Raw genomic sequence first — 27,061 nt, 5'->3', positions numbered from 1 at the left:
AGCAAACCTGCATGTAGCTCCTGCTGCAGTGCAGGAGAGCCATACCTGAGCAGACACATCCTGGATTGCATTGGTTTCCCTTGGCACCTGCACAGTTGGAGAGAAAAAGGAAAAACATCACTACCCAAGGTCTGCACCGACGTAAGCACGTGGTTATTGCTGGCGCTGGGATTTGAGCAACGCTGCCTGCTCCGGCATGGGAAGCATCCCGGGAGCGCAGGCTGGGGAGCAGCCAGTCGTGGCGAGCAGCGAGCGGCTTCCCATTAAACCTCGCCAGTCGCTGGGTGGCTGTTGTGGTTTCCTTTATTTTGGTTTCGAAGCTAATCAGCCCTAAGGAGGCTAACGAGGGATGGGGACTGGTGTGATTTGGGAGGAATTACCCTGGCGTTCCCACTAGCAGTCAACTTAGTGAAGCTTAAAATCAAATCTTCTCCCTGCTGGGTAAGCCCCCGGAGCTGTTCAGTGGGCATTATAGCATGGCAGTATTACTAACACTAATTGTAATAATAGCGTGTTAAGAGGAGCCCATCCTTGCATGCTGCAAGATGGATCTTGTAGCTTGCCAAACCAGAGATTTGCCCTCATTTCTTAGCTGCAGGGAGGGAGTTTGATTTATCTCACAGCGCCTCAGCCAGCACCATAGGGTGATCAGCAGGGGCATGCCTGGGGGCATTTGGGGGATGGCCAGGGGTTCCGTGTCCTCAGCATTCTCCCCTGAAGCAGGCAGATAACCACCATGGGCCATTTTTCACTCTGCATTATCTGCCCTGTCTGTCCCTGCTGCTGGCACCGGGACGAAGCGGCTGGCAGGACCCAGCAGGGCAGATGTCCCATCCCACACCCAGCTCCCTCCCTGACGCTGCCCTTTCCAGCCCCTCACTGCACCCCCAGGGAAGGGCATTACACACAGGAGGCTGATGTAAAAACCCTGACGTTAAGTACTTGCCTTCAGCAAGCCTTGTCCAGGCAGCTGCAAAGCCCTGCTGGCCTGAGACTTCAGCCTGCCCACCAGGTGCTAAGGGTAAGTGCCCTCCTGCCACCAAAAATCTCTTAGTGGACTTCAACCCCTGGCCAAGAGATGAAGTCGCTCCTTGGGCAAACTCCTGGCTCCTGAGGAAAGCCTGGGTGTTTTGTGTCCTTGGGAATTTACTGTGGGACCCAGGCTTGGGGAGACAGATGCAGTTCTTAAAAAAATGATGAACACAGTAATAAAATAAAACCCAGAAAATTCCCATTGACAATATAGAGGGAAAATCCTTCCAAAGGCTGATGCAATGCAGCGATCTTGCTGGATGTGAGCAAGACCTTCGAAGCGATGCACAGCTCCTGGTCCCAGCTCTGCCCCACTCCCAGCACGGAGCTCCAGCTGCAGCGCTACTCTGGAGCTGAGCACAACTTTCCTGTGCTCAACACTTGGGCACATGCAGTCATGCACACACCCAGGCTTGCTTTGGCTCTGAAACGCTTCCTCTAACTCATTCTCCCCTTTGCACCAAGCCCATCTGTGACTTCAAGGGAGGGTCTGGATGATGGCAGACCCACCACCACCTCCTCAAATCTCAGCTCAGAGCAGAAACCCGAGTCCTTCCAGGCTCCCTTAACCCCCTGGCTTGGTCCTTGCACTCGGAACAGGTTACTCCAAACAGGACCCCGGTCCAGCACCCCCAGAATTTGGCTGCTGCCCTCTGCCACACCTCTGGCCAGGCTGGTGAGAGGTCCCCCGGGGACGGCAGGCGGCTGAGGCTGGGGATGCACGCTGTGCTGGAGCTGTGGCAGTGCTCGCTGGCGGCTGCTGGGTCTCCCATCACGAAGATCAGCTGCTGTAGGGCACCCTGGGGGGAAGACAGACAATTTATCAGCTTCCTCCAGAGGAGAGGGAAAAGTGTGGTGAGCATGCAGGCTCCCAGGGCTTCTTCACAGGCTGCTTTGGGTAGTCACCTTTCAACAAAAACCACCTCAAATCCTTCGCATGCTGACTGCACAGATGTCTTCTGTACGTGGCACAAGCCCTGGACACAGTGGATGAGACTGACCCAGAGGTGTGCACTGCTGCCCTGACCCAACCACAGCGCTGTGCACATCTCAAAGCCTTTGTGCAGCTCATCCCCAGACAGTGAACATCGGCAGTGGGCTTCAGCTAGAGAGGGCAATGGATGCTTAGATGGAGTTGCAACCTCACTTCAACCTCTTGGGGCAGGTTAAATTAGATGTAAGGAAGGAATTCTTCACTCAGAGGGTGGTGAGGCCCTGGCCCAGGCTGCCCCCAGGATCTGTGGGTGCCCCAGCCCTGGCAGTGCCCAAGGCCAGGCTGGATGGGCTTTGGGAGGGATCCCTGCCCATGGCAGGGGTTGGAATGGGGTGGGCTTTTAGTTCCCTTCCACCCCAAACCCTTCTGTGACTCATGCAGCTAAAGCAGACTATGTCCCCAACACAGCCCTGCCAGCACTGCCCAGCTCTCACCTCAAAGGGGATCTCGAAGGACTCGACCAGGCCCCCGAGGATGACCAGCCCCTCTGTGCTCACTCCCATCCCGACGTGGCCGGACCAGCTCGCTCTCCCCACCAGCCGGCAGTCCACGTGCAGCTCCAGCCCCTCCGAGGAGATGCTGAGAGCCACTCGGTGCCAGAGCCCATCGCTGAGCAGGGAAACGGGGAACCTGCGCTCCCCAGAGGGGTTGGGAAGAGGCAGAACACAACATATGGGTCTGACAGCTCGTGTGTCTCACCTGGACTGCACCCGTACCAGCTCCCAGGATCCCTCAGCATCCATCCTCAGTGGAAGGGAGGTGCTGTGAACCTCAAGACCAGAAACCACCAAGCCTGGCCCTACAAACAGCTTCTAGCAGGTGAAAAGCACCCAGGGTCCTTATGAAGGAGGTCAGGGTTGTTACCTAGGGAGCCTGGGGGATGGCACTGTGCTACAGCTGGTCACCAGCAGGTCCAGGACACAGTCCAGGTCTGTAATAAACAGCCTGGAGGAGCCCCACAGTCCTGCCAAGTCCTCTTTGTACTCTGTTATGGGCATGAGCTGGTGAGATGGTCAACCAGCATGGGCATCTTTTTTTATTTGTTTTGTTTTCTGCATCATTTTGATGGAGCAGTTAGGTCTGAGGGACCGTCAGCCAGGGGGAGATGGGAACACGACCATGGTTCAGCAGAGGTGGGATGGGAGCAGCACTGCTCAAAGCCCCCATTGGGAAACACTGACTTAACATCGGCCATGAGAGTCAAAGAAAAAAAAGGCAGAAAACAGCAGGTGAGCTGGGACTTACTCGTAGTGTCTCCTCCTCGTGGTGACAAAGACCAAGCCGTAGGGGCTAACCCGGATCTGGAAGAGCACGCGGCTCTGGTGGCTCAGGATGGTCACCAGGCTGGTGTCCTCCTTCAGCGAGTACCTGAGCCTCATCAGCACGCTCAGCTCGTCGGCAAACCTGGGGGAAGAAAGGCCTCTGGCACCCTGCAGCAGTGGCTGAATCACCACAGACTGACAGCTTAGGGCAAAAAAAGGAGTCATGAGTCAAACAAACTCAGTGAGAACAGCAATAATAAAATGTAAGAAGCCGAGAGCAAGCAGCCTTTCAGATTGTAGGGTCAGGTGCTCAAAGAGGAGCAGCCAGCCCCAAACTAGCACTGCCCATACAACCTTAGGGCATCGCTCTCACTCACAATCTCAGCACGTGGCTGTGCACGATTTTCCCCAGGACTCGTGCCTTGCTCACCGCTGGGGCTGGATGACATCCCTGCCACAAGCAGCAGCTGGGTTCTGCGTTCTCTCGCTGCACCCAGTAACGGTGGAAGCAAACCCAGCCCGTGCCATGCACAGCACTGGTCTGACCTGATTGCTCCTGTGCCTTGGCGTTAGGCAGTGATGAAGGATGAGGATGTGCTCTCTCCCTCTCCACTCCTGTGCTGGAGCAGAGAGGCTTTCCTGATGGGAACACCAAGAAAACATCCTCCTGGAAATGGTGGGGCACTGTGCTTGTCCCCTGCACACAACCCACAGGAGTGCAAGGAAGGGAAGAAGCACCGAGCTGCCAGAACTATGGAGGGGATGTGTTATCTTCATGTTGTGGAACGAGATCCTACAGCCAGCCCTCAAACCCACCACCATGCATGGGGTGACTCTGAGCTGCCCCCAGCCCCGTTCCCCTTCCAGAAGCCCACCTGTCCCCAAAGGCCTCCCTCGTAGGGATGCTGAGCGTGGAGTACTGCCCGATCCCCAGGATGCTGCAGTTGGCTTCATCGTAGCTGAAGGAGGTGTTGGTGAGGTCCTGCGCGTGGGAGGTCATTTTGTCCAGCAAGTTCACTTCGTCTGCATGGGGAAAAGAGACAATCGGCGTCTGAGCTGCCTTCGTGGCGGGGCTCTGCTCGTTGTTCTTCCCAGAAGATGGACAACAGCTGAACCCCCCAACAGGATGAGAGGGAAATTTGAGGAAAATTAACACAGGTCACTAATTCAGCAAACACCTCAGGCCAAAGTGAACAACTCAGATAGCCTCAGAAGCAGTCAGGTGATATTTCCAAAATCCAACATGCATTGAGACCACAAAGTGCCATTCCCACCCCAGCAGTGGTGGCACCTTTATGACCATCCTGTTGGGATGCTCAGGACCACGAAGCTGAGCTTAGGACACAAAATCCTGCTCAGTCCTTTTCCAAGCTTCCATGTTAAAGTTTGCCCACTACCAACAAAAAAATGGCATAAAGGAGGAGGGATGAAGCTATTGCACCCTTCCAGAGGCAGCTGCCCCAGCCAGGCTGCGGGGCCCCCCTCTGCCCAAAGCAGGGCACTATTGCAAGGTCTAAGCCCTGTGGGGAGCCGTGCATCATGCCATTCCCCTTCCCCAGCAGGTGAGGAGCCCACTCTGAGCAGTGCCCTGCCAACACACGGGTGTTTGAGCTGGTGAGAGGCCCTGCTCTGGGCTGCTTGGCAGCTCCAGCACTAAGTCTCGGGAGGAGTTTTACCTCCCTCAGTGAACACACATGCGCCCTTTCCAAGTTCATTCGTTAAAGCAGCACACAGCTGGGAAAATGTTGTTGAAGCCCACAAGGTTTCTTGTTCCCCTCCATTAGCCATAAATAATAAATTAAGGACAGCAGACACCTGGCTGTACCCAGATGTGCTGCTTCTACCTCCGAGATGCCTCCAGACCCCTCACTTCTCAGCAGCCCCCATGCTGCTGGTCGGCGGGGCAATACCCTGCAGGGCGAGGGACGGACCCAGCCCCGCAGGAGGGGGCCGTGTCCCCAGGGCCCCTCAGCCCCATCCCTGGGAGGGCCTGGGCGAGCCCACGGGGGGACTCCTCGGTGGGACTCCTGCCAGGACCTTCTGCATGAGCATCTGCCACCACTTGGGAGCCGCCAGCCCCTGCGGCCCCTCCAGGTCCCACCACAGATGAGGTGAGAGATTCCTGGAACGAACCGCCTGGGGCACGCTGCAGCCCAGCAGGGCACACACGGGCTGTGCAGAGCCCTGCTCTGCTAAATAACAAGTCAACTGAGCAGAAAGCTGCTTTAATCCCATTCAGGCACTAACGTAGCAGACCTGCCATAGGCCGCTTGGAAGATTTTTCAAGGGAAAAGAGGAGGGAAGGGTGTGCTGCAGGGGTGCCCTGGCCATCCCTGGTGGCTTGGGGCACCACCCGGTGCTGCCACAGCTCTCCACACTGTTAAAGCACTGATGTGCTCCCAGGCAGCTCTCAGCAAAGCAACACAAGCACACAGCATCAGCTTCCAGCAGCAGGAACCTCAAAGACATGGCATAGGACCAGAGGGTGCAGGGCTGAGCTCCTTGGAGAGGGCAGCAGCTGGGAACCCTGAAATGGTGCCAGGCCTGCAGGGTTCCACAGTGCCCAAAGCAGTGCATGTGTGCAGTGTTGGGAAATAATCTGGGAATTTACACAGCTGTCAAAGGGAAAAAAATGATGGATGTTTGTCCCTTCTCCTTCCCAAGCAGCTCTGGAAGATTTCCCAGCTGCTGGCAGGTGTGGATGTGCCAGGAGCTGTGTGCTCCATCCCCAGGTCCTCGACACTGCTGGGCTCTGCTGGTGGCTGCAGGCAGAGCAGTGCGAACCCAAGGGATCCCATCAGGTGACAGCCTTCCTACCCAGGCTGCAGCTGGAGACATACTGTGATAAACGGCATGGTGAAACGTGGGCTTTGTGTGTGCCTTGAGCACATGTGAAAATTAGCCATGTTCCATGAAAACACACACATGCAGGGTAATGTTAAGCACATGCTTGGTGCTTCACTGAAGAAGGCAGCAGAGAAGCCTTTCCCATGGCCTGGGCACCCCATGCCACGACCATGAGCAAGGAGGAGGACAGGTCACCCTGTTCCCCAGGGAGTCACCACTCACACCCCAGGGTGCTCCAGGCACCACTCTCCTCTCCTTGACTTCCTCCAGGAGCCCAGAGAAGCACTGAGATAAATGAGGAGCCCCTTGGACACCTGTCCTCCCACGGAGCTGGGCAGGCTGCTGAGCAGATGCCCTTCTCCTGCTTAAGCAACTCCACACCCCAGCTCTTCCACGTGCATGGCTCCGTCTGCCCCTCCATGCCCTCCAAAAGCAGCTCTCCTTTTGTTTAGTTTAGCTTAAGCCAGCTGATTTCTGTTCTGCTGGGGCCTCAGAAATGCCTGCAGCAAAACCCTGTGCTGCACAAGCCAACAAAACCTCAGCTGGAGCTGATCTGCTGCAGACACTTGGAAGAGCATCTCGTGGGGCAGCCATGGCTTGTGGCACCGGATGACATGCACAGGGCTGCTCCTTACATCTCGTGGTCAGCCACCCTCAGCACTAAAGCTTCTGCTTGCAGCTTCTCCCTAGGATTCTCTGAGGGTCAGTCCGCATCCTGGCACTGCTGGGATTCTGCTCATTACAGGAGCATTGTGGGTTTGCTTTATGTTTCAGAGCAGGTTTGTTTTCTCTCTTCGCCTTACCCCCTGGGAACAGACGTGCTGCTTCTCAAGGATGGGGATTACGGTGGAAGCAAAGCTCAGCTGCAGCTCTGAGACACCAGATCAGGGTCACAGCATTCCTGGGAGCAGATTAATCCAGGCAGGTGGGTGCAGAGGACGCAGCGAGGCACAGCTGCAGGCCGGGTCCGGACACACCACACACCTGGTGCCGCACCTCCAGGCAAGGCTGCCCACAGCTCACCTCCGGGACACGTCCCATAGGCAAACCAACACCTTTCCTGTTCAACCTCAAACCAAACGCCTGCAGGAGGGTCATTTTGTGCTGGAAAGGGGATCCCTGGAGCTCAGCAGCTGCTCTCCAATTCAGCTCACCTCTGGGCACCTGAAGCAACGTGCAAAGCGCATTTTGTGATAAATGCTCCCTGGGACGGGGAGCACTGCCATGGCAGCCTGCAGGAATGGGGGTGTCCACAGGAAGCTCTTACCCTGCGGAGCTGCTCCATCTGTACACTTAAAGAAATGGCTGTTTCAGAACTATGATTTTTTGTTTGTTTCCTTTACAAAAATAAATAAATAAATAAAGTTATTCAGTAAATCTAAATAAAACCACGCATCCCTGATTCAAAACGAAATCACTTCGAAAAAAAAACACAAGGAAAGAGAGGGTAAAGACTTTGCTCCACCACTCTGAGAAGTTATGAACAAATTCCATTTCTAATATTAAGCACACAGAAAGCACCAGCATTTCTAGGATAAGAAAGTCAGGACATTTGAAGGCAAAGGGTCTGTGTGTGCCCCTACACTGGGGCAAGGGACCTGGCCAATGCACCTGCACCACCGGCAGACCACAACCTCCATTTTTCCACACAGGCTTGTCCCTGCCCTCATCGGTCTTTCAGCCCCACACAGAGTTAAAACTCCCAAGGAACATGAGGGGGGCCAGGAGACACTGAGGATGCTTTGGCTGAACCCAGAGGACAAAACCAAAGGCCAGCACACCGCAGCTCCCAGTCAGCTGCCAGAAGAGAGGGGGCCAGAAGTGGGTCTGAAAATGGGGCTAGGAGCTTGGGTGGAGCAAAGCCCACCGGAGAGAGAAGCAAAGGCCGGAGAAGAGGCAAGCAGACGAGAGGTCCTGCTGGGAGACAACTACCTGCAGCACCAGGCCGAGGTCCATGCAGGGAGCACAGCCAGAGGCAGGGCTGCAGGCAAGCACCCTCCATCACAGCTCAGGGAAGGGCTGGGCACCCAAAATGGAGCTTAAATGGGCTCTGGGGCAGGTGTGTGGGTGGAGGGCCCAGGTGAGGCTGCTCAGGTCCGTTACGGCCCATTTGTGCTCTCCAGGCCACTGCTGGTCCTGTCCCATCCTCTCCCACCCCACCCCTGGAGCTGCAGCTCAGGTGGCAGGCCCAGAAAAGCGCCTGCTCAGGTTGAAGTTCTCCCCAAAGCAGGAAAGCGAGGGGAAAAAAGGGTGGTTTTAAACAACATAAAACATAATTGGAGCCCTGGGAGAGCTCCTCACAGGGTCTGTTAGACTCCATCACTTCCCTGGGACATGGTGGCTCTGCTTGGGGTGTGAAATAATGGGGTCGGACAAGTCCTGGGGACAGCCCCACAGGAGGGCCTTGTGCTTGCTGCCCTGGGAACAGAGCCAGAGGGTAATTCCCCTGGAAGAAGGCTCACAGTCCATGCACTTCAGCAATGTTTCCAAACTCTGAATTGCAGACGCCTGTACATCACTAGAACTTCATAAAAATAAAGATTCTGTGCATTTCAGGATGGAAAAAGTGGCCTATTTTACCGGGGCTGGGGTTTCCTGGCACCTCACGCCGCTGACCTCACCCCCTTGGCACACGCATGGCCAATAACCACGTACCCAAAACAAGACAGCCCTCCCAGAGCACCGGTGCTCCTCCACCCCTCGGCGTTTCCATTTCGCTCCTCAGTGCAAGGTTTGTGCCGGTGGCCCCGGTCTGACCGGGGGCTGCTGCCGGGCTCACACCTGGGGGCAGCCCTCGTCTGCACGGTTAGTCCCGCTGCCATGCAGAGCTCTATTTCCATGCACACACTCCTTCCTTTCCCTCACTTCATATAAACCCGCATATAGATGACCGTCAAAAACATTGAATGCTACAGCAAAGGAAAATAATAATAATAAAAAAAATGTAATGGCATCTTCATAGTTTTTTTTTAGACTTGCTTGATGACTCCGCACACTGTGGCTGGACAAGGACAGCTCGGCAGAACTGCATTTACTGGACAGCAACCCTTTGGCAGCTCTTCCCATTTCTATCTATGCTATCTTTATTTGTAACAGCAACAAAAAAAAGTGCCTGCAGCAGCCATCCGTGTCACCTCCTGCACCACGCTGCTTTCCTGCTGTGTCCAGTTCCCCTGTCACCCAACAACATCTTTGCAAGTGCTACACGAGGCACAGGAGAGGAGGTGTAAGCGGCCGGTGATGTACGTCCACTCAGAGGTTATGCAACGGGATTTAAACCTCCTCCTGCTCTGGGAGCGCAGAGGATTTGGTTTTGACTCGGTGGCTGCAAGCTGGAGGGGGCAGAGCCAAGGCAGGAAGGAAGAGCACACTGCTCCTGGAGATCCTCGTAGCTACTCAGTGGAAGAGTGAATGCCTCTAACCACCCACCCACGGAGAAGACAGAAATGCCAGGGAAACCTTTTCGGAAGACAAGCTCGCTGCACACATTGTTTGGACAGGAAAACCCGGGCACAGGCGGTTTCTCAGCTCATTACGCAGATCTGCAGGCATGCTGCTGCTGCTTTGTTCCGGCGCCTCCAGAGGGATGGGCATGGGGCTTTGGGGACAAAGCCTGGGGAGGAGGAAGGGCTGCTGGGGACACGGGGTGACCCCGAGTGAGGACACACTGGCCACAAGTGAAAGGAGGCCAAGAGGCAGAAGCAGAGGCTGCATGAGAGCAATAAGAGCAGGAATGCAAAGAGCTGGGACGTGCTAAACCCCCAGTGAGGACCATGACACCAGGTGGCCACAGGAACAGGGAAGCAGGCTCGGCGGGCATCGCAGCCTTCAGCTTCACCATCCTCTTCTTCTCGTGGAACTTCTCCCCTCAAATCCTAATGCCCAAGTCAGGAGCTGGCAGGAGGCCCCTGGGGACAGGGGACACATCCCCTGTCCCCTGCCCTCCTGGGTGCAAGGCAGGCTTTGCAAATGCGGAGCAGGTCAATATCCCGGTGGTCTGGGGAGTTCAGGAACCTTTTGTACAAGGTACAGGGGAGGGCATGGGAGGAAAGCTCACAGCGGACAGCGGCTGGCTGCTCTGCAGGATTAGGTGGCTGCATTTGCAGGTTTTTTTTTTTTTTTTTTTTTTTTTTTTTTTTAAATAAGAACAAAAAAGAAGCCACTTCTGACATTCCCATCAGCATGGAGAAGAGAAGGCTCCAGGGTTACCTTATTGAGACCTTCCAGTGCCTAAAGGGTGCCACAGGAAAGCCGGGGAGGGACTGTTTGTCAGGGAGTGGAGTGATAGGATAAGGAGTAATGGCTTTAAACTCAAAGAGGGTAGGTTTAGATTAGATGTAAGGAGGAAATTCTTTACTCAGAGGGTGGTGAGACCTTGGCACAGGTTGCCCCAAGGAGCTGTGGGTGCCCCATCCCTGGCAGAGCCCAAGGCCAGGCTGGATGGGGCTGGGGGTTGCCAGGACTGGGGGCAAGGGGCCCTGCCCATGGCAGGGTTGGAGCAGGATGGGCTTTAAGGTCCCCTCCAACCCAAACCCTTCTCTCCCGCAGAGCTCCTCAACAATCCCCTTCCTGAGGACCAAAGCTCCTGACCTCAAACCAAAGCTCCTGGTCTCCAGGAAGCACCCTGGGGTGTCACACTTCACCCAGCCCCGCACACCCCACGGCGTCTCCCATCCCCTGCTCCCCACACACCCCAACCCCTGCTTGCTCTGCTCTCTGCCCCCAGGCCCTGTCCCTCCTGGAGCACCGACAGGAGATGCCGTTGGGTTGAGCTCAAACCCCTGCTTCACTCAGGCCAAACACTGTGGAACCGATGTTTTATCTATATTAAAGGCTTAATAAGGTTTAGCTAGAGGGGAAATTTAAAACAGATTTCATTTAAACCTGTGCAAATCCCCGCACAGCCACTCTTCAATCAGTTCGAGTCTGCTTTACAGCAATTAAACTTAATTACTGAATTACAGTGAATCAGCACAAACCAGATTTGAATTGGTCTACAGTGCTTATGCAGAGGAATCTGTGTGATTAATTTAAAATCAAGTCAAAAACATGTTAGTAAAACTTGTGTGACAGTGAGCGGGGACAAGTCCCAATAACTTTGGCCTTCACTGTCACTAGTAAATAAACTCCTGTTTGCGGCTTCATTGTCAAAGTAATTTAATAAACAGTTCTGCAAATTATCACACTCTGGGGGCTTGTGTCCAGCGCCAGCTCTCCAGGAATCTCTCTGTTTGTTTTGTAGGGTTGCAAAGCACAATGTTAATGCACACAAAGCGTCTGCAGGAAAGGTTTCTTACAAAAGGAAACGTGATTTCAGGATTTGGGGACGGAGCAGCTCTTTTATGGGAAATGGCTACTCCTGAAACACCTCGGTCGCCTTCTTTGCTCATAGAGGTCGATCTCACAAACACTGCTGCAGCTTGGCCTCCCCTGCAGCAGGCTGGTTGTTTAATGCCTGGCAGAGCCTCAGCCAGAGCTCTTATTTCAGCAATGTTTGGAGTGTCTCGAGTAACAAGGGAAGCGGCCCGGTTAGTTTTATCTCCTGCTGCAGACGCACACATCTGGGAGAGATTACAGCCTGAAGAATAACACCAGGTCCGTCCAGGCTCCCATCGTGGGACTCCCTCTCATTTCAACAACCCGACCAGGCCATCCTGCGAATCCCCGGCTCCTTCTGGTGATGAGTCAGTCCCTTTGGGTTAATCTAACAGCGCTGATAAACTTCCCTGTAAAGCCACCCAGGGCCGAGAGGGAACCTTAAACCCGATATCACCGAGATGTGCACGGCAGGGCAGACCTCGGGCGGCACACCCAGCTCTTAGTCACTGCAGGGAGGCACCGGAGGAGCCTGACCTGTGCCAGCAGCCGCCCGCTGCACCGTGGATCCCTGCGGCACGGCAGCAAAACGTCCTTTGTGTGCCCAGACCCCGGGGACCTCACACCCCAACGCCGGGGCTGCCCCATCGACTCAGACCACGGCACCCAAAAGCACGGCTGCCTTTCTGCCTGTCTCCTCCCGTGCTCCCTGCTCTCCTGAAGCCCCGTGCGCCAGGCAGGGAGCTCTCTCCACGTGCAGCAGTCGCTGCTGCAGCTTCTGACCCCAGCAGCCCCACAGTTCAGTCCTTGCACTGGCCTGACTGATGGCTGCTTTCTTCATCGCAGCAAATAAAATAAAAATAAAAGCAAACACATTTTTTGTAACCTGGCTGAGTTTCACCTTGAACTGTGCTTCCAGTGGACCTGAGCAGCAGGGGCCTTCAGCAGGCCTAGAGAAGAGCAGGCAAAGGGGCAACCTCCACGTAAGCCAAAGGTGCACAGAAAGCATCTTTCCGTGGCCTTTGCCTTTCACGTGCCCAGAAGGGGATGTCCAGCACTCAGGTCCCTGTTAACAGCGGAGGCAGGGCAGGATCCCACAGCCTGCCCCGACTGCGCCTTTGAGTCAGCGATGATGATGATGAGGAGGATGTGCTAACTCTCATTATTCATGGCACGTTGCCAACCCATTAGAAGAAGGTAGTGGCAGTTGTGTTTCTCGGGCCAGGTAGAGAAAGAACATCCTTCTCCCACCAAATAAAGGCAAATAAACTGTCCTAGGAGAGAAACATCACAGGGAGAGAGAGGGAAGAGTGGCTTCCCCTACCCAGGAGGGTCTGAAAGCAGTACAACCAAAAATCAATGCAGAGATCATTTGATGGGCAAGTTGAAACATAAACATGATAAACATGATAAGCCTGTCAGGAAGCAGTCCTCTGCAGCACCCTGCTGCCTGACTCAGACCGGGCAGGTGGGAAGGAGCAGCTCAGCACCGCGGGGAGCACGGAGCAGCAGGATGGAAGCAGCCTTCCCACAAGGAGCCAGGATCGCCGCATCGCCCTTCCCCTCCATCCTACAGCCAAACCCCGCTGCCTCCTGCTCTGCTCCCAGCAGCCAGCCCTGGCTATCGCTGCCCCTGTCTTGGTGCTTTCATGTCCCATGTGCTTTATCAACAGCCCTGAAGCTAATTGGCTGGGGGAGGGCAGGGAGTCAGATAGCATAATTTTCCAGGCATGATAAGAGCTGGTGACTTCACCCGGGGAGCAATCATATCTTGCCAGTGTGAAGGCTTGGCTCGGGTCGCTCCCTCCTCGCCCGCCGCAGAGGCACTGTGTTATCGCATCCCTGCGAGAGGAGCCGGGGGACGGGCAAGGATCCTGAAGCAGCCAGAAGCAGGCTGTGATCACTGCCCAACAACCTCCCAGCAGATCCTGAGCTTGCAGGGGACCGGAGGCAGGGAAGGCAGCTCCCTCCCGCTTGCTTTTCTCAAGAGTGCAAGGTCTAACGCAAGAGATTCCCTATTGCACAAGCATCTGGCAAAGGTGCTGCCTCTGCCTGAACCTGTCCTAACATGGGGAAGCTTTCCCAGCCACGTCTTCATTCATCAAGGCCAATTTTTCCCTTTTAGTTGTGGTTCTCCTTGGTTCAAATACACCCTTTTAGGCTGCACTTAGTCACTTTGGAGATATCCGAGCTCCCCACAAACACTGATCTGCCCTGGAGTTAAAATTCATTTGGTGGGTACAAATGTTCCAGGGGTCCTAATCTTGGCCCCACACATCCTTTAGGACTGGGAGACCCCAGGAAAAGGGGGAGGAAGGAGAGGGAGGCGTGCAGGGCCCCCGTACCAGCCCAGTCCTGTGCACACCGCTCCCTGCAAACAGCTCAGAGCAATGCAGAGAAAAACCAGAAAAGGAGAGTTTCCCAGACTAACAAGCTGACATTTCGCAGCCAAAAAGCACTCCAATTTTCACCTCGGGCTAAACATGTGCACGTTTGTGATTCACTCCACACCCGTGGCTGCCAATTTTCTTGCACAAACTATGGAACTGTTGCAGTTTCCACCTTTACGGAACTCCTGAACCCTCCCCCAAGCTCTTTATGCTCAGCATTACTCAGAGCTGCTCCCCTCTCCACTCCAATTCCCTCCCCCAAGGTATTTCTGCACCTTTAGGTGCCTGCGAGCCTTCAAGGCTCATGGACATGGGCTGCTTACAGGGGCTGGACACCCATCGGATGCCCCGCGGAGGTGCTGGATGCCAGCTGGGAGATGTCAGAGCCCCCGTGCCATCCAGGCATGCCCCCAGCTGTGCTGGATGTGCCCCTTTTCCATCAGCTCTCCCGTCCACCACGGCCACCCGAGGTCCTGAGGCTCACCGCGGGCAGACCCCGGACCAGAGAGGGGCTGCAGGCTTGGGTGAGGATGGGCAATGATGCTCCACGGGGACCAAAGCAGCCTCCCGCAGTCATTTACAGGTGAGATCCCACAGCAAGCACGTTCAGCACATGGGCATGGGGTGACCTCTGCAGCCATCAGCAGTTATGAAAAAGCCCTTTGCTGGATTTTAAGCTCTCCATCCCTCTTTTCTCCCCAGAGGCTGGTTCATGCCTACGCCTGCACCCCTGAGGCTGCACTGGAGCACCCCCTACCCACCGATCTGCACCTCCCAGCTCAAATAAAGTTTTCTTCTCTCTCCATCTCCTTAGTAACCTAGAAAATTTCCCAAGGAGAAGAAGCAAGTTCGTTATGCAGAAGAAAAAAAGATCTAAAGAAAAAAAAAAATCTCTTCTCCCACCAAAAAAACAGCTCTCAGGCCTCCGTCACTCATCACAAGTAAAGCTGAGGAGGCTCGGGCCATCCATGCTCACACCTGCACGCTGCGGACCTGAGCAGATGTCACTGAGAAAATCCTGGATGCGGGATGTGGGGGAGGTCTCGGGGTCGAATGAAATTGCTGGAAAGGAATCGGTGTCAAGCAGAAAACTTCCCCAGTATTTCTATTAAAAAAAAAAAAAAGAAAAGAAAAAAAAGAAAAAAAAAGTGAGTCATTTTGAGTCAGCCTCATGCGGGGCTTTGTCTGTGGGGATGATTGGCCTCTTTCGTATTTTCTTTGATTCCGTGCGAGTTAACTGTAGTTAACTCAAGCACAGACAGCTGGTTTGAAACTGAAAGTGACGTTTTGTGTTTAAAACCTGAGATGCTGGGAAATTTAAAAAACAAAACAAAATGAAAAACAAATAAATAAAAAAACTCATTTCTTTGTAAAGTACACAAAACCAAGCTGCTGTCATGGCTCTGAGTTTCACTCCCACTCCCCAGCTCGAAGCCTCTCCCCCCGTTTCCCCCCTGCTCCATTCCCCCCTTCTCACCCCGTGCCCTGGCTCACTCCCTTGGCAGCTCAGCTTTGGGTTCCACCAAAGCCCACCAAGGTCCACCCGAGCAGATCCCCAAGCTCACCCTCCCTCAACTTCACTGTTATTTTACCTACAAAAAGCCACCCTGAAGAACATCACCACGTAGCTCCATCTTCCATTTTAGTGCCTCCGCACCACGTCTGACAGCCCCTGTGGCAAATACTTTGCTGCATCCACATCCCTTACAAATCACCTCCAGTACAACACACGGAGCTGGACTCTCCTGTGATGAGGACCACACAAATTACCTTCTTTTTAGACACAGACAGGTTGGAAGGCACCAGAACTCCTCCAGCCCAAAGCCCACTTTGCCCATAACCCAGCCTGGCTTCTCCCACCTTCACCGATGTGAGCAGTCACTGCCCTGCCACCTCTGTCTGACCATTAAAGGAAGGAGAAAAGCTGGAGCCATGGGCGAATTTCCCAGGCTGAAAAAGAAAGGTTTGCTAAACTGAAGCAATGTATCACGTAGTGCTCCAAAATTGCCTTTTTTTTTTTTTTATATATATATATATATATATATATATATATAAACCACGTACTGCATCCAGTATCTCAGTGGGAGAACTCCTTCTGGTGCAAGGTTTCAAGGTTTCTTTTTCCAAGACATTAAAATGTTCTCAGTTTGTGAAAAGTAATCCTTTCCACCTGGCCTTGTATCGTAGTGCCAGCGGGTGAGACAGCCCCACCGAAGTGTGGATCTGGGGGATTTCATGGTTAGCTCCAGCAGCTCTGGGCTTTGCCAGCTGCCCAAGGGTCGTCCACCCCGATAACCTGGGGAGAGCAGCCCCAAAGCCAGACCAAGGTCTCACCAACACAGCCCAGCCCCTGTGGGCAAACTGGGAGCAGGATGAGGAAGGGAGACAGGAGGAAAAATGGTGTGGAAGGGGGCAGCTCAGGACACTGCCAGCACATCTGTCAGGGCGTGCTGGGGTAGAGCAGGGCTGGCGACACCTGGGGACACCCGCACAGGGTCCCTGTGGGACAGGCGAGCCCTGATACCTTCGCACACCTCCTGGGCTGGGCAGGGTTGGTGTCCATGTCCAGCACCTGCAGCTGCCCTGGGATATGCCAGTTCCTTCCTGGAGCTGTGCTGAGGATGCCCAGACCTGCGGCACAGACACGGGCATCCAGAGTCATCCTACACCCCGCCTGGGCAGGCTGCGTGCTCCCAGGGGAGGAGGGGAGCCAAGGAATGGGGCCGCCACTGGACCTACATCTCCTACAGTTCCCAACCCCTCTCCACAGCTCTCTCAGGAGCTCTGCAGCCCCCCTGCCGCAGCACAGCTCTCCCCAAAAAGCCCTGATAAGGAGCAGCTCTACGGGGACAGAACAAATTCCTCCCCGAGGCGGGCGTGCTGCACACACCACGGGATGCTCACACTCGGTCAGAGCACCTACAGCTCCTCAGGGCAGAGAGCATCACCTTGCTGCCTGTCCCAGCACTACCCGGTAGGTTTATGGGCAGAGCAACGTGCGGGTTGCTGCGAGCACAGCCCAGCCGGGGTGAGCTCGATCCCCAAGAGCAGGATAAGTGTCCTGGAGGCTGCTGCAGCAATCGCTCACGCTGGCTTTGCAGCAGCACTCCCAGCCTTTGCAGCACACTTCAGTGCTCTGTCAGGCCTACATAAAGAAGTGATTTCCTTTTTTTTTTTTTTTTTTTTTTTTTTTTTTCTTCCCTTTCCTTTCTTATTCTTTTTCCCCTACCTTGGAAGCAAAGCAAACAAAAAATCATGTAAAAAGTCCATTTGTCTCGAGCTCCTGTACTTTCTTACAACACCTGCAGCAAAACAAATGCTTGAAGGAATCAGCTGAGCTCCAAACACCCGGTTATTGTCATTCAACATAACGTCAGAAAAATAGAGAGGCAAATTCTGGACATGCAACGTCAGTGGAGCCGTTCCCCTCCTGCCATGTTCCAGAGACCAGGGCACTGTCATAAAATGTGGGAAAACCGGGGTCAGATGCCTCTTCTCCCTAAACTGCCCAATTCCTACATTTCAAGAGCCGCTCTCCTCCCCAGCCACAGCCCCAAGAGCACGGTGCTGCTGGCAGCACCAGTAAGGGATGGGCTGTTACTGGAGCCGGGCTTCCCCAGCACTGGGCGAGCTGGGTGCTAACCCCTCCGGGAGCAGCAATGGGCACTGACTTTCCATAGAAAGCCACAAGTGAAGGGCATGGGGAAGAGGCACAAGAACCAGTCAAGGTCCTGGGAGCCCCGTGGCACGGTGTTCAGCAGCACCTGTGCATGTTTTTGGCCAAGCTAAAGTGAAACCCTTGTTGGGGTGCGGGGTCCTTCAGGAGCTCCTGATGAAGCTTTGCTCTGCTTCACTGCAGGAGCAGCAAAAGCAACAAATGCAGGGCGTCGCTTTGAACACCACAGCCATCGTCACCCAGAGATGTCAGCAGTCTCCTGATCATCACACCACGTTGGAGCAAGCAGTTCCTGTGCTGTCTTTGGCATGGCAACTGTTGATGCGACAGACTTCAAAAAGAAAAAAAAAAAAAAAAGAAAAAAAAAAGACGACTGCTCTCCTCCGTGCTTAACCCACTTTCAGGTTTGAGATGTGAAGAAAAATCTACTCAGTTATCTAGGCAAAGCAACAAGCATCCCTTCAAGTTAAAACAAACAAACACAAAGAAAACACCTTTCTGCCCATCCCTTTCTTCTGGGCTTTCAACTCTTGTGCAGGGGCAGGGTGTAAAAGAAGCTGTAGGGGATTAAGACCTCACTGCACTGACCCGTGCACAACCCCAACAAGAAGCAGCCTTCTCCATGCTGCCCACAACCCCAAGCTTGAACTACATCGACCCAGGCTCTCCACAACAACGTGTGTAGGGCAGTATTAGGAAAGAGAGCAAGCAGAAGAGATGAGCAATTAATGGGGCCATCTCAAGCCCTCTCCAAGCATGAGGAAGGGGCGAGGAGAGTCCCACGCCAGCCAGGCTCCGGCTGCTCCATCAGGACATTTATCTCAGTACCCCTGTCCTATTCCATCTCCAGTCCAGCTCCACTGCCTGCTCAGCCTGGGCCTTGCTGTAATTTCAGTGTAATTTCAAGAGTGCAGCCAGCACCCTTCACGTCTCCTCTGTGAACGGCTCGCTTTGGAAAATGTTAGTCCATGCTAACGTGTTCACAACCTGCTCCTGCACAGGAAAGCTCTTTCTGAAGGTGGAAAATAAGCACAGCAAATAAAAAACTCATGCGTAAGTTATTTTAATTAGGATCAGGAATGCATTTTGCTGTGAACACCTCGGTCGTCTACACTTAGCGTGCTTTAGATGGCATTGCAGAGTAGTCTTGGACCACACAAACGGATGCCTTTCTGTCAACAGTAAGCCAGAAGAAATGCTCTGGAGGACATTTAATGCTCCAGACATGAAGAACATCCAGTGCAATAGACGTCCAGTCCAAAGTAAAAAATGTAAAAACTACACAGGGTGGATACGGGGGCCTCAGACCTGCTGCTTTGCTCTGAAGGTCTGGTTTTGGTAGGCAACAAGACTTCCTGACGCAAAGACTTAACGCTCCAACTACTGGAGTCGTGAACAGCTCTGTGCCTCTTCAGCTAGCCTTCCTGAGCCTCACAGCCTGAGAGAAAAGCTTGGAAAACCTGGCTACTGATGGTCCAAGCCAGAGGTTGAATGCCAAGGTTTGGAGGTGGATTTGGAGGCGATCTCATGGCTACAGTGAAGCACCCAAAAGGGAAACTCTTAAGAGAGACTTGGGGACTGCCTGCCTCTGCAGAGGGTGAATGGTCCCCAGCACCCAGCTGGGGCCTGGGAAGAGGGGCTTCTCCCCTTCCCCACGTGTGGGCAGGAGAGGACAACGCTGTGCCAGGGACGGGACATCTGGGTGTCTGTGGTGGTCTCAGAGCGCACAACCGCAGGGCTGCTGGCAGCACCGGGAAGGGATTCACCAGGACGAGCTGATTCCCTCTTCCAAAGGGCCCCTAAAAGAGCTCCCACTGAGCTCCCTGGCTGGGAGCCAGCCGTGCACCAGAGATCTGGCTGGCTCCTAACAGCCGGACTCATTTTGGAGCACTCCTTGCCCTGTGACGGTCAAACCCCTGATAACTTCCAGCACAGCCACCAGACCTGTTCACAGGAGGAAACTTTTCCTGAACACCTTGAAAGGATGCCCAAGACATCCATCTCCCTGGGGGCCACACCCAAGGAGCGGGTGTCCCCTTGGCAGCCACCAAGCTGGGAGCAAGCACTGCTGTGGGGCTGCAAACACATCCCAAAAGGACGAGCAGGGCAAACGCCTGTGCAGCACCAGCACAGCTCTGCCAGCCCCAGCAGGCAGGCACGTGCATGCCAGATGCTCCTCGTTTCGGGAGGAGGGGAGGCGAGGTTTGGAGGTCAAGGTCACGAGCGAGGGCTGACGCTGTTCTCTGCGAAGGGGCCGTGCAGGGGGAGAGGGAGGTGGGCGGAAATACCAGCCTGTGTGTGTAAAACGTGCAGGGTGGGATCCACGGCCACGTCTGCACATGTTTGGAGATGCAGGGAGATGCAGGGAGCCGCAAGGCAAGGAGGTCCCACGTCTGAAACGAAGGGCTGGCTGGGATGCAGGCCGGCACAGCGTTACTGGGGACAGCCCGGGCTGCTCCTTCAGGCATCACTTTAGTGCCTCGGAGAGGCTGCAACCGCCTGGCTTCTGGTCAGGCTCCAGCTACTGATGTGTCCCCACTTCTCCTTCCCTTCCCTGGGGCAACAAAACACTGCCTGGTGCTGCGATTCCTGCATCAACCAGGCGTGAAGGTCGCCACCTAGCCCTGCACCTCCAGGAGTGTGTCAGCCCTGTCTCCCATCCTCTCCTCTCCCCTCTCCTGTCTGAGCATCATGTGGCTGCTTGCAGCGTAAGGAGACAGTCACTCCCCGATGTCCCTCTCAGGCACTCTTTCCAAGGTTCAAGACCAACTTAAACTAAACGTGATCACACAAATCAGAAATAAGAGCCCAAACCCAAAAGTACAAATTGGGAAATGCCACTTATGACTTCCCAGGAAAACGCCCCCCCAGCAGCAGTCACCTCCCAGGGGCCCTTCCAGCAGCCCTGACCCAGGGGCTGTGCACCAGCACCTCCACAAGTCTCCTCCAGCGAGTTTCCCAACAGTGCTGCCCCTCTCCTGCAGGTGATACGCCTACGGCCGGCCTCCTGCCTCTGTACACAGTGCCAGACAGGCTCGGGGTGCCTCAGCCTCCACGAAGCCTGATTTCTCAACCCAGCCCTCTGGAGAGAGGCAAGCAAATACCCCGACAAGCTCAGCACTGCTTCTGGCGCACACTCACACCCTGCCCACCACAAACCATGCCTGTCTTGGGTATTTGTGGCAAAAAAAGAAGGAAATGTAAATGATTAAAGCACAAAAAACCCCAAAGGTATGACTTATGAGTGCTGTCTTCTAAAGCAAGAGTGTCTGAGATCATCAGTGAGGCTGTCTGAAGTTAATTCAGGGTCACGTCGGGATGCTCAGTCAGCATCCATAACACACTATGGGACCAGGCACTCTGTGATCTGACGTCCTACGAAGAGTAAGTCATAGGAGATCTCCAGCTTAACTACTCCTTTACGACCAGCAGCTGTGGCTGAATTAGGAGAAACACCTTCCCCCTGCAAGAACCTTCTCCACTGGATTTGAAGCCCTCCCAGCCGCCAAGGCTCGTCCACAACCCTGACCGTGAGGCAGGCCAGCAGTGAATGAAGTCATATACACAACCAACATGTGGGTCGTTACAGCTAACGCGGGAGGTTACAATTAAAACCAGTGGAGCTGTGGAAGAAAATTAACAGCACTTTTACTGCATAAGGTGTAGGAGTCCCCAAAGTCCACTCACTGGGAGAGGAAAAGCACAAGCAGGGCACTATAATGAGACCAGGAATAAAGATTCAGAAAACTGCTTAACGCTGGCCAGTTCCTGATCCACTTATTAGAAAGACCCACAAAAAGAGTGTTTTTTTTTTTGAACACTTTGGCATCCCACGAGCCACAGCTGGCCACGGAGATGGGCACCACCACAGACAGCACCACTGGGGACAGCCACCCACAGCACGAGGGTTTCAGCCTTTGTTTCCCTCCTGGTTCTCTTGCTTAAATCTTTTTCTTTTTTTTTTTTCTTTCACCTTCATCATTAAAACATTCATAAAGCTCCAGCGAGGAAAGAAACGCACAGAAGTCATTTAAAACCTGCTCACACAAAGCTCAGGAGATCCAACTTCACAACCCCTTTAATGACCTTTTAACAGCACGTTAATGACCTCGTAGCAGAGAGCCTCGCTCAGCCCCCGCACACCCAGGAACGGAGAGCAGCATTCCCAAGGCAGAACCCAGCCCTTCAATTGACCCATTCCAGGACTTCAGAAGTGTTAATAATGCCACTTGGTCACACTCAAGGTTTCACTGTGCCAGGTGCCTTTGCAGGACGCCGGCTCGCTCAGCCTGCCTCGCACCCCGCACACCCCAGGGGAAGCTGCCATCAAAAACGTGGCTCTGAAGGCAGCATAAAAAAACAAACCAAAGGCTTGAGAAAGGCAGAAAAAGCCTCAATAAAGAATATCGCCAAGCTCCAAGGCAGCTTCCCCCCTCACCCTTCCCCAGCTCCATCACGAGGATGGAGGTGCTCCTTCCCTGCCAGGAGACACGCACAGAGCCGCAGATGTGAAGCGCTGCGTGCCAGCCTCACGGCTGTGAGAACCAGCCTTTGCTTTAGGGATTGCACTGGGGGGAAAAAAAAAAAGTATTTTGGCTGACTTCAGAGTGATCTCTGCGGTCCTTGCTATCCCCACTGTACCAGCAGCATTCTTCTGGCTGAAGGACTTCAGTCGCTCCCTCCCCACCTCCCTTTTTAAGGAAACCTTAATCTCAGCAATCCATTTTGAGGCACATACTTGGGAGAAAAATAGAAATTTCAAATTCCAGCTGGAGCTATTTCCCATGTTCATCAGGACTTTCCAGACCTATCCTGACACCAATTTGCAGATTTTTGGTGAAAAGTTGACAGCCCAGAGAAAGAAGGCCAGACCTGCCCCTCGGGCGGCTTCAGGAAGGTTTTTTGCAGGTTGCCTGCAAAATAAATTTCTCTCCCTCTCACTTTGCCACCACAGGACCCTAAAGCCTTCATGCCTGGGGTCACCACACATCTCTCCTTGGATGTGCATCCCCTAGAGACAGCTCTTGTCCGTGCAGAGGGAACACCTCTAAGCGTGGTGATCCCCCACGGCTGCTGGGCTCAGCTCCACCCCAGGCAGCAGAGGCAGCAGTGCTGGCACCTGCAGGGGTAGGGGAAGGGAACGCAGGAGCATCAGGCAGAGGAAGCTGGTGAAGGAACAGCACTTCTTCGAAATGCCATGTCTAGCAGGTTAGAATAAAAAAAAAAAAAAAAAAAAAAAGAGAGAGAGAGAGAGAGAGAAAGAGAGGAGCAAATGGAACATCAGCTACCGCCTGGCTGCATTTCGTCTGGCGAAGCGATCTCACAGTCGGAGCCACGACAGGAGGAGTGGAGGCACGCAGCTGCCTGCCATCACAGCCTGCTTCTCCAGGGGAAACGAGCAGCAGAAATGACAAAACAGCAAAGTGAGGAAGTCCCAGCCCCACTGTTTCCCACAGCCGCCCCATCCCACTGCTCCCCAGCCCTGTCCTGACCTCAGAGGCTGCAGACATTTCATTTCCCAAGAGCCACGGTCACCGGGGAGGTTGCAGCACACACCTGTGCCTCCCGGCCCCCCGTGCATCCTGGTTTATGTTGCAGCTGCTGTGATAAATCCGCTCCATCCCCCACAGCCTCCCGCAGTAAGGCGGCAGCAGAAGTCATCCTTCATCCGTCTGTGCGGGTCTGGGGCTCCGAGGGGTTTGGGATGTCTTTGGGATATATTGCCTGCCTGCTTCTCCTCTTCCTCCACATCCCAGTAGAAATACTTTATGTCTTCTCTAAATGTTCCAACCCAGAACACGGCCGTCTTCTGCAACTGGGAGCTATCTGCATAATGCTCGTTGTTGGAGCCATCAGTTGTCAAGAAATAAAAGTTAATTCTCTTTTTTTTTTTTTTTTTTTTTTTTTTTTCCCTTTACGAAAATTGCAATTTCTATTCAAATCCTCTTAAGGGACTAAAAAAAGAGGACAAAATAACCTGGAGTTTACTCATGCTCTGGTGAAAACAACAGCAACCACCTCTTTTGCTCTTTTTCCCCCAGACTAACCTGAGGGGGCTGTGCCCAGCCCCTGCCCCTCTCCCCAGCAGGTGCAGGAGGGGAGCTCTGCCCCCAGCCCATGGAGACATCAAACACAAGGAGGGCTCCCCACGGAGCACCACTGCAGGGTTAGGTTGGATGTTAGGAACAAATTCTTTACTGAAAGGGTCGTTAGGCATTGGGGTGGGCTGCCCAGGGAAGTGGTGGAGTCACCATCCGTGGAGGTCTTTTAAAGACGTTTAGATGTAGAGCTCAGTGATATGGTTTAGTGGAGGACTCGCTAGCATTAGGTCAGAGGTTGGACCCGGTGATCTTGGAGGTCTCTTCCAACCTGGATGATTCTGTGGTTCTGTTATGGGCTCCTTGGAGCAGAAGGCAAGGTGCACACACACCGAGCCTCCCAGCGCTCAGCACCAGCACTGAATCCTTGCCACGACGCACTCTGATGGCTTTCACAGGTACGTTTTTGCACACAGGGAAGTGTTTCCATAAGAAAGGAGTGCAGGAAAAAAGCACCACTGCCTGCCCCTGCCTGCAGGATGCTCTCCGTGCCCACGCCTGCAGCTGACCCTGCGATCTCCTGCTCTCCACCTGGCCAGGGAACCACATGGATCCTTTGATGCAGGCAGCTGCTGAAGCATATTCAGGGCTCACCCAGCTTGGCACGAGCCCCTGGTGCTCAACAAATCCTCTTGACCACACAAAATCCCACCTCAGGAGCTATCTCCACCCTTGCCTCGCTGCCCCAAGGTGACCAGACGCCCCATGCCTCTGCCCCATCCGCCTGTTCTCAGAGCAGAGAAAACCTGCTGGCAGAAGAAACGATGCTTTAAAAATAGCCAGGCTGCTCGCTGAGAGATTTAGGATCAAAAATAGGATATTCTGACATTCCTCCCAAGTGAAACGTTTTGAAGGAGGGCTGTGGCAATGAACCATCATAATTCAGCTGGAGGGAGCACAGCATTGACCCCGTGGGGCAGCATCCATCACTGGGATGGACAGAGCTGTCCCCTGCTCGCTGGGACCAGGAACCACCCATGGGGACAGGGAGCACAGAGGGGTGACAGCAGGGTGACACAGCCAGGTGACACCCCTCGGGCTGTAAAGTGCCCCCCCCCCCCCCAGCTGGATGTAGCCAGCCCGGGGTTGGACTGGCCCAAAGAAGAACAGATTTTCTCTCTTTTCTCCCTGGAGAACTTCAATATGATTTCTATGGGGATATTTTGTGCAGGAAAGCCTCAGCACGTCTGCAGGAACTGCGTTCTTGTGTTGAAAGCACACCAAAGACGTGGGGGAGGCGCTGCCAGCTAGCCCTGATGTGAGGCTAGGTTCCCTTCCCAACAAACCTCCATTCTCTGCCAATTCATTTACTAATCAACTCCATCTTTCAAATAATGAACTAATTTATGAAGACCTCGACTGTGTCAAAAACCCTGGTTTACTCCCTGACACAGAAACTTCCCCATCACAGAGACCTCCCCAGCACCCCTGGCCAGGGCAGGATCTGGCCTTCTCAGATCAGAGCCACATCTGCACTTCTGGACAGCTGCATCTGATAGTTTAATCTGCAAGTTGTTTCCTTTTCATTTAAAAATAATAATAATAAAAAAATCAGTGCATTTGGCCCTGTTTGCTCTCTCCAACCCCCTGGCCATGCCCGGACAGGGCCAGCTCTCTGGTGGCAGTGGGGTGCTGCTGAGCCCTGGCACAGCCGTTCAGGAGAGAAGACAAAACAGCCTTCACCAGATTGTCTGGGGGGGATTGCAAAAAGGGCACTGAAACCCCAGAGCATGAAACGACATGTCCCCAAACCGAAACACGAGGATGTGCCCGAGGTGCAGCCCCTGCAGGAGCAGCCCTGGTCCCTTCGGGGGATGCCACCAGCTCCTGCACCCAGCCCTGCTGTCCCCACCTGCTCCTGGTCCTCCTCGCAGACGCTGCGAGGGACCTGCCTTACCCCATCGCCGAGGGCAAAGCTGCAGGTTCTCAAAGTCTTGTGCAGATTAATTGGTTGGCAAGGTCTTTAACATGGTTCAGGAAGGTTGCACTGGCTCAGCCACGCAGGTGGTGCAGCCAGCTCAGCCCCAGCCCCCTCCGGGAGCTGTGGGAATTGGGCAGAAATGTCTCTTTCTCTACAATGTGATTTAGGAACCTGCTTCCTGCGGAAATAAGCAGGGCAGCAGGTCTCTCTGTATTGGCACTCAGGAAATAAATACTGCAACCCTTGACGGACTTTGCAAGTGTTTTGGAGTGGCAATGCTGCCACAAAGACATTAAAATGAGCAAGGATCAGAAAAGAGGGCTGTACAAAGAGGGATTTGGGTTTTACCATCTCCTAGTGTAATGAAGTTCCTGGGGTTTCGGAACTGGCTCCCCCTTTGCATCCCCAGGCAGAAATCCCACTGCAAAGCTTCCCCATCCCACCTCCGGTGAGCATCGGGAGAGCAGCGGGCTGGGACCTCCGGTGGCCCCCAGCCCCGTGGGGATTGCTCACCCAGTGGGCACGGTAAAGTTCGAGCCGGGCAATTAGCGCTGCACTAATTACCGTCATTGCGGGACAGCGGCGCGCTGTCAAGGTTGACGTGCGCTGAACAGAAGCTGTTTTTTGTCGCTGAGCTGCTCCCTTGAGTTCTGGGGTGGGAAAGGCAGGGGAGGAGGATGTCATCGCAGATTTTTTTCCCCAGCTGACAGCCACGAGGGAGCGAAGCCCATCGGAGGGGCTGCGGGTTGGATTCATCCCTCGCACCGTGAAGGGACGCTGGGGACAAGGAGTCCCATTGCCACCAGCTGGCAGCCAGGGGGTAACCTCACCGCCTGCCCCCAGCGAGCAGAGCTCACAGAGGGGCTGAGGATGCTTGAGCCCTCACTGGGCTCTCCCACGCTGGCCCTGCGAGGTGAAGGCAGGGCACGCGGCCAGTTCAGCTGATTTAAAACCAGGGAGCAGAGCGCACACAAAAAACAACCTTGCGATGAGATGCGGGAGCAGCCATCCACCCACAACGCACAGCCCGGGGCAGATGAGGTTTGCCTTGGGGAAACGTTCCGTTCTGCTCCGTTTGGTGTTCTCTTTTCATCATGTCCCAGCCTGAGACTGCTGCTGAGAACCAGGGCAATTTAGGGACACAAAGGCCCAACCTGGGCTATGCACATCGTGATTAATCAAACGTGGTTCACCGCGGAAGCCACCATCCCGTGCAGATGTCCCCATCCATCCGTGCCCGTGTCCTCCGTGTCCCCTGGATGTGGCTGGGTGGGAAACAGCAAGGGGGGGACAACTTGGGGCACGCAGGAGCTGAACGTCCCTGAGAACCAAACGCTGCCAAGGCTGCAGCAGCCTCCAGAACACAGCTCTGTGTAAGGATTTCTAGGCCAACAGTGACTAAGGCAGGTTCTGGAAGCCCCTAGTTCCCCAACAGGTTAGGTAAAGGAAGAGCCTTGCTTTCCATGAGCTCTCAGCAACCTCAGCTTGTATCAGCCAGAGCGCCAACAAGCCCAGTGAGGACACC

The 27,061-nt window shown here is 54.2% G+C and overlaps 1 protein-coding gene across 1 annotated transcript in view; it reads right to left on the bottom strand.

Annotated features, from left to right (window-relative positions):
* The window catches only part of LOC118175453 (collagen alpha-1(I) chain-like), a 75,054-nt gene that overhangs the window by 42,366 nt on the left and 5,627 nt on the right, over positions 1 to 27,061 (bottom strand). Inside the window, exons 2-6 of the mRNA XM_035341713.1 lie at positions 4,164 to 4,311; positions 3,272 to 3,430; positions 2,461 to 2,656; positions 1,695 to 1,832; positions 46 to 87 (exon numbers count right to left, since the gene is read on the bottom strand). Of these exons, the coding sequence (XP_035197604.1) occupies positions 46 to 87; positions 1,695 to 1,832; positions 2,461 to 2,656; positions 3,272 to 3,430; positions 4,164 to 4,311 (683 nt within the window). The remainder of the gene's footprint in view (positions 1 to 45; positions 88 to 1,694; positions 1,833 to 2,460; positions 2,657 to 3,271; positions 3,431 to 4,163; positions 4,312 to 27,061) is intronic.

Source organism: Oxyura jamaicensis, chromosome 17, assembly GCF_011077185.1.
Source record: "Oxyura jamaicensis isolate SHBP4307 breed ruddy duck chromosome 17, BPBGC_Ojam_1.0, whole genome shotgun sequence".
NCBI lineage: Eukaryota > Metazoa > Chordata > Aves > Anseriformes > Anatidae > Oxyura > Oxyura jamaicensis.
Note: the sequence above shows the minus strand (reverse complement) of the source record. Positions and strands in the feature narration are given on the sequence as shown.